Below are 7,500 nucleotides of genomic sequence, written 5' to 3'. Positions count from 1 at the left end.
AAAACTGACTAAAGGATTCTACCTGTTTAGCTGTTATCATAGTCTGGCGGTAGTTTTCAGGACCATCTGTGGAGCCTGGAAGGAAAAAATACCTTTATTATGAGTTACTGTGAACAAAATGATGCACCCTATGTAATTACAAGATTTGTATCACTGTGAATTCAAATTAAAGTAATCTCTTGTTCAGAAATAACAGTTCTTCTCTCTTTACTCCCTCTATCTATGGATATATTATACAATAAATGTTGTATAATAAATGTATAATGACTATATATAATGTATAATAACTCCATATTTATAGTATTAATGAACATGATTAAAATTTAACAAAACAAGTACATAACAGCAGAGATCTTACAATGGTATTGGTGGGTAACGGTGGGTGGCTGGGTGGTGGTGGGGTATGGTGAGGTGTCTGGTGGTGGTAATGATGATGTTCATGACCATGATGATAATGATAAAGATGATTAATGGAAATGACTATGATAATAATTATGTCAATGACAATGACAACAAAAAATGACTATGATGTTAGCAGTAGTAGTGGTAGTAATAATGATGATGATGGTGATCATAAAATTCATTATCTTCATCATCATTAAAGTAACAATAATAAGTTGTTTCATAGCAATGTGAAACAATAAAATAAAAGGAAACCATCTCACATGAGTTACTAAATCTCAACAGATAAACTGATATTGAAAAATATACAAAAAAAGTTTTTAGCATTGCTTGACTGGAAGCTGGACAATTTTAAATCCAAAGATTTAATCTAGTAAACAATTTCCTTCCTAAATGACACACTACAAATGACAAAAAAATGTGGTGCATAAGGAATGGCAATTTATCTTTTTACACATGTGAGTAAAGGTTACCAATAGACTCCTTTTCGTTAAAGTACTGTACTCACAACGCCTATCACTGTGCATGTGTGAAGATGGCTCAATAGCACTATGCCTGGGTAAGCCAGCAGTTGAATTCCTCTTTATTCTTGGAGGAGCAATAGGTGCTCCTTCTGAACCTCGTGAGTCATTGCTACTGCACCCACTCCCTACATCTGTTCTCGGATGTGGAGCTAACCCAGGCCGCCTGAGTCGCACAGATTCTTCTCCTGCAAAAAATTACAACCAAGATGTAATTTCTATAAGACCATTATGACAATATATACAATCAGAATTAATAATAAAACATTTCAAGTGAATTTGCATATCAACTGGTAATATCTAAAAAACTGACTATGAAGTACACTATACATACCAACTATAGCAATATCTCCTATGATGTGGGCTTTGGATGGTTGGCCGTGAGTGAAAGTTTGACGCACCACATTTGAGATTAGTGGAGGCGATGTGTATGGAGAAAAACCAGCTTTGCCCATCTGATTTGAGTCTTGTCCTGATGTTGATATGGGAATATTTCTTTGTACTTGATTTGGTTTGCCACTTGTAAACATGGCCATGTTGTAATATGGTGAAGATGACAATGGTTCGTGATTTTCTCTGTTCTGCTGTAGAGAATGAAGCGGATTGGGAGAATTACCAGGGGAAGTTCCATTGCCAAATCCTTTAGGTGGTGGTATGTTATGGTAAGGTGTTGGAGATATTGTTGTTCTTGATGGAAGAGTGGCCGTAGACACTAAACTGTGATAGGGTGATGGTGGCTTTGCCTGATTTTGAGAAAAGTTTGGGAAAGATGGTGAAGAAGAGTTACTCCCAGGTGGTTTAGGCCTTACAGTTGAGGTTGCTATGGTACCATACAAAGAGTTTGCATTAATAATTGGTGACTGCTGCCCAGGTCTGGAGTCTGTGTTGTCTAATTTGCCTTCTGTGCGACTATGGCGCAAAGGTGGTGGCGATCTTGGCTCTATTGGATCACAATTTCTGGTAGCTTTTGGGGGAAGCTGACCTTTGTTACTGGATGACATAGTTCTAGAGACAGGTAAGAGAGGTGGAGTATTGACATAAATTGGCTCTTGATGTTCACTATCTCTGGATGATGATGTAGAATGGGACTGTAGGGTACTGTTGTTACTTCCAGATCCCTTAGAGTTTGCATCATCATCCAAAAGTCTTGGAGAGGCAGCACTCATTCTCACTGGCTTTTCCCACTCAATGCTATTAACAAGTGTGTGAAACTCTTCCAATTTTTCCCTAAAAAGAGAATCTTTATTATTTGACATCTGGTTAAAATTAGACCCATGATCTTCCATTGATGGGGTCTTAACTTGCATATAAACACTTGAACTGCCTCTTTGCTGCAGGGGGTCTTCTCTCTCAGCTGGGACGCTTGCTGACTTAGAAACTTGCTGATGTAATTGCTGTTGGCTATTGGGACTAGGGTTATTTTTCCTTGTCATGTGCTTTCCATTCTCAAACCAAATGGTCTCATATTTGTGGATGCTTCGGTTTGGCTCTGACTTTCCACTTATCTTCTCCTCAGGCGTTTTGGGTTCATTATGAGTAACAGGATTAACTGCCTGCCTGTAGCTGTTTCGACGTTCTCTGGTCCTCAGCCCTTGGGGTGCCACATTTACTTTACTTTTCACCTCATCTACATCCATGCTTGTGTCTAGAGCTGAAGTAAGGCTTTTAGACATATCTGTTGGTTTGGTTACTTTCTTGGCCTCTTTCTCTGAAGGTTTTGGCATCAGGGATGGCACAGGAGATTTGTTGGTACCATGGAGGAGGTAATCCTGGCAGTCTAGATATACCTGCCGAGCAATCGGATCTAAATCCTTTTTAGAACAAAAATCCTTTACATTCTCTGCTGAGTGTTTATTCTCTGTGTTTCTATGTATTCTTCTGTCTTTAGCACCAAGCAATTCATAGTTGACAGTTTCAAACACCTCATCAACACTAGTACTTGTTTCACCAAAGTCCATTACCTCATAGTCTGCAGATCCAGGGGTCGTGGCTGTGCCTGTAGCGCTAAGTGATCCTGGTGATGCTGAAGTGGACATGGGGAGGGATATGTTTTCTTTAGAAGCAGACTTACTGACAGAACTTTCAGTCTTTGACTGTGCTGTAGGAATTACCTCATCATATACAGGGAATTTACCAGGTGCTCCTTTCTTCACAATTTGCGAGTCCATATATATCTCTGTAGGATCTTCCCCCTCCGCCGAATCTGACTGTGCACTCAATGTGCAGTTTGCATACTCATGTGGTGCCTTATTATCTCGAGATCCTCTCTTGGTTGGAAGAGGAACATATACATACCTTGATGGTTCTTTTGTGTCTGTGTTGGGATTTCTTACTACCCTTGCATTAACATATTCCTTTGTGCCTGAAGTCTCTTGAGAGAGTTCTGTGGTTGGAGATGGTTTAGGAAGATTAGCTAAAGTGTGACCAGTGATACTTGTGTGCATTCTGTTATCTGTTGTTTGGGATGAATACAGACTTTGGCTACTTGCAATGGATGTTGCAACTGATGTAGATGGCATAATATCATTGTTAAGTCCCAAAGTTGCCTGTAGTTCTTTTGGACAGTCATAAATTGACCTATCCACTTGATTACGGTTCCAAAATGGTGAACCATTTTGTGTTGATGAGATGACTGGCGGCGCAGACTGTGGAGTATGTGGGGTGCCTGTACCTTGGAACGTGTTAACTGGAGTATATGGCTGAGGTGCACTGATATACAGAGAATCTGGAGGACGAGCATTACGAAAGCGCTCACCAATGATTTTCTTGGGAGGTATCTGTGGCTTCTGGTCCAATTTTATTTCTGGGATAGTTTGATCTTTAGTTTCATTACTACTTACACCAGGCTTTGATGCCTGTGATGTATTGGGCATCTGATACACTGATAGTTTGAAACCTTCTCTTGGTGATGGAATATCTCCTATGAAGTTGACACTGCCACTTTCTGACTTATTGAGTGAAAAACTGTCTCCTTTCCCTCTATCTAAGCTGAAATAGGTATTAATATCTGCTTTCTTCCTTGTTAGTTCTGGACTTCTTGTAGAAGCAATGGTATTTGTGGACGAGTCTACAGGCCGAGCATATCTGAATGACTTGCTCTTTTTAACAGGTAAAGCAGGTCTGTCATCAACTCGAGCCAACAAAGCTGAATGAGAATTATCATCTTGGGAGTCATTTAGGTTGTATGTTCCTCTCCTTCGTGACAAGGGGCTGGTGTACACAGGACTAGAAGGTGGCTTGGCAGCACTTACAACAGTAACAGGTGCTGTTGACACAACTGCAGCTTTTGAAGACTCATGCGGTGGAGGAGGGCAGATGTTAAGATGGCGCGATCTTTCTAACATCTCATATGCTTTCTTTGATTGCAAAGTTTCTTCAGCCCCTAAACTGCTCTTTCTCTTAATGCGAAAGCCTCCATCTGCATCTGGATGAATGCTCAGGCTAGTTCTTGATGTTACACTGCTAGCACTGCGAGACAGTCTCACTCCTGGAGTCTCAGCATCTCCTGCTTTTTCAAACAATTCCTTGAGCTCTGCTATGCTTGGTCGTCGTACAATTTCAGTGCTCTTAGTGCTAGTGTCCTGACTAATGTGGGTATTATCAACTACATTGTGTTTTCCTTCTTCTAAGGATCTTCCATATGTCATCCCTGGAGAAGGTGTCCTACTTCGAATTGGAGGGACTGGATTCAGATGATGTGCAGATTGTGACATACTCAGACTATGCAGTGGCGTAGGAGTATGGTTTGGTGTATTTGAAGGTGTGGCAGCTGAGGATAAAGGCTGTGGGCTTCCTGACACAGTAGGAGTTTGCATGGTTCTCTGTGTAACTCCACCAGCTGGGGAGGAACCAGAGGGTTGTGCAACTTGCCGCTTGTGAGCTGCATTTTCTGCATCCTTTTCTAATTTTGATGTTGGGTGAAGCCCAGCCTTACTATTGGATGGTGTGACTTGGAAAGGGTTGGGTGATAACTGTGAGAACAGATGAGATCCTCCTGGTGAGCAACTGGAACTTGTGACAGTAACTACAGGCTGGAGAGTGCTTGTAACCACAGGCAGAGATGGAGAGGCAGAGTAGCTACGATGAGCCTGGTTAGCAGTGGGAAATGATACAGGGGATGGATGAGGGACAGGTGAGCAGTGATTTTGGACGGGGGATGGCTGTGGGATGGGTGAAATATGGGGGCTAGGTGAACAGTGTGGTGACACACATGAAGTAACAGGGGGAGGCTTGCAGAGTTTCAGAGGGAGTGGAGGAACAAGAGCCACCGGCCTCTCTAAACTATTTATGGGTGAACTCGATGCCAGGTAATCTGAAAAGAGATATAAAAACAACCAAATTAATTTCAAATTTTAGAATCCCTATGTGTACTATATACAGTATATAAACATACAAGCTGGAAGGTGTGAAGGGAATCAATTATATATTTTTGAACTACAAACATGGAACAAAGGATCATTATATCTACATATATCTAATTAACATCAAATCTGTTCCTGTCATTTTTTACCATTATTTCCTCTTGTATTGGAATAGCGAGTGAGAGAGCCAGTTGGTGTGGATACGGCACTTGGGGCTGTTGTTGGTGGGGTTGGTTTGGCACTTTCATCTGGAGAAGAAATTTAATATCATATTTTTCATTTCCATTCTTAAAGGTGCATAAAGCCAAAACATTATCTTTAAAAACTTGTAGCGATCAATATTAAGCCAACAAAAATTTCCAAAATATGGTCAATGTTAATACCTTGCTTCTCAGGTTTCACATATAGTTCCTCATAGTCACTCTCCTTTTCTCTTAAAATTAGAGGTGTACCATCAGTTGCTATATTTTCATATGGGTGAGCATCTATAACCTTCAATCTTTCCTTGAAAAGCTCTCGGACTGCCCTGTGCAAGAGAATGTACTGTTCCCTTGTTTGCACCATAGCAACACGCTGTCTACGCATCTCCTTTACAAGGCCGAAGAGGTTCAGATTTTCTGTTAAACGCTGAAAATGCATTGAAATAATAGTCAGTACTGAGTAACAGATTCATGGTTAAAATCAAAATCATTTCAACATGATAGTGTCTGCATTGTCTGCATTTATATATCAGTGAACTATATGACTACATAAGTAACAATGCATACCATACCCATAATATTCATATTCTGGATATGTATACAACTGAATGTATGCTTTGAGTTTATAAGCTAATAAACATTGTTGAATGAACCAAGTCCATAGTGAAGATAAATAACTAAACAAAACAAAACATGTAACTCACACATTTCAGTTCAACTCAAATTCTGATGAAGGTTTATCAAAAGGTGTCAGTTACATCTCTTGTTTTGAGCAGTATTTCATTCCCAAATACCTTTTCTGGTACAGTAAAGTACTTACCCCAGCTCTCAGCAGACCCCACACATAGTCAATTGCACAAATTGTTCCTGTTCTGCCACAGCCAGCTGAACAATGAACAAGAACAGGCAATGTCTCCGAAGCTTGACAGTCTCTCACCAACCGCACCATGTCCAGCAGTGGTCGGACAGTCTCTGGCACTCCATGGTCAGGCCAGAGGACATAGTGGAACTGACAGATTGTACGTTCTTCTGGTGGAAAGCGAAAGTAATTAGTTACATGCTTCCAAAACTGTTTATTGTCTGTTTGCTTTATTGGCATAGGAAGGGGTAATTTGATAATATTAATGTTTAAATTGTGGAAAAAATTATTCTACTACTTAATGTTTGCTATTCAGTTGTGTGTCCTGTTTTTTCTAAGGAAACTACGATACTAACTTCTAATCCTGAAGATAAAATGTTACAATACGCATGGCTGAAAATACTGAAGAAAGCAGTATAAAAACAGTTATGGAAATATATATCACCTGTCTTGCCGGAGTCTGTGGGGTACTTGATCTTGAGTGTTCTAACCATGAAGTCTGGACACACTTGCCTGGCCTTCACAAAGGAGACCGTGACATTCCCAAACTGCCTCTCCTCATTTGTTGTGTTTACCCAATAACATTCACACTTGTGCTGGAAAAAGAAGTACAGATTGAAAGCATATTGATAAAGAGATGCCACAACTAAAAATCACAAAATTCTAACAAAATGGGAGTAAGATAATTAAAGTGAAATAATGACATCACTTACACCTAGATTACTAGATCTAACAGACTCCCACTTTACACAACTAAGGCAGCATATTACTTCAGGTCCTCTAAAACAAATATAGATACCCTTATTGACATTCCATTATATCATTTAAACACTTGTCTCATTGACTTATCTAAAACTTGTAGTTACAGCACCTACCTTCCCTCCCTCCGTCTCGTTGGAGGCCATAATGATGACCTGGACTTCGCACTCCACCACCATCCTCCAGAAGTCAGCAGTGGTGTGGGGCAGCGGGCCCTGTGTTTGACAAGTAGGTTTGTTACTTGTAATGTTTTCTAAATTGTAACTTGTGGGTGTGGGTATTTGTGTGTGCCTGTATGTGTGTGTGGGTGTGAGTGTGGGTGTTTTTCTAAACATTTTAAAACATCCTTCAAAGAATGCACCTAGGACTGTAAATCAGGGATGTCGAATCATGGCCAC

At 40.3% G+C, this 7,500-nt stretch overlaps 1 protein-coding gene across 3 annotated transcripts in view; it reads right to left on the bottom strand.

Annotated features, from left to right (window-relative positions):
* The window catches only part of LOC125031214 (mucin-17-like), a 104,828-nt gene that overhangs the window by 6,109 nt on the left and 91,219 nt on the right, over positions 1-7,500 (bottom strand). For 2 of the 3 annotated variants that reach the window (XR_007115459.1, XM_047621834.1), the window contains exons 4-11: positions 7,219-7,317; positions 6,789-6,939; positions 6,305-6,513; positions 5,668-5,911; positions 5,434-5,532; positions 1,258-5,235; positions 911-1,111; positions 23-75 (exon numbers count right to left, since the gene is read on the bottom strand). Coding sequence is in view for 2 of the 3 variants with exons in the window: in XM_047621834.1 (XP_047477790.1) it covers positions 23-75; positions 911-1,111; positions 1,258-5,235; positions 5,434-5,532; positions 5,668-5,911; positions 6,305-6,513; positions 6,789-6,939; positions 7,219-7,317 (5,034 nt within the window). In the remaining variant the exon portion in view is untranslated. The remainder of the gene's footprint in view (positions 1-22; positions 76-910; positions 1,112-1,257; positions 5,236-5,433; positions 5,533-5,667; positions 5,912-6,304; positions 6,514-6,788; positions 6,940-7,218; positions 7,318-7,500) is intronic. The other variant, XM_047621835.1, reaches the window with a different exon arrangement.

The sequence above is a fragment of the Penaeus chinensis genome, chromosome 12 (assembly GCF_019202785.1).
Source record: "Penaeus chinensis breed Huanghai No. 1 chromosome 12, ASM1920278v2, whole genome shotgun sequence".
NCBI classification, from domain to species: domain Eukaryota; kingdom Metazoa; phylum Arthropoda; class Malacostraca; order Decapoda; family Penaeidae; genus Penaeus; species Penaeus chinensis.
This window is presented reverse-complemented; position numbering and strand designations above follow the sequence as displayed.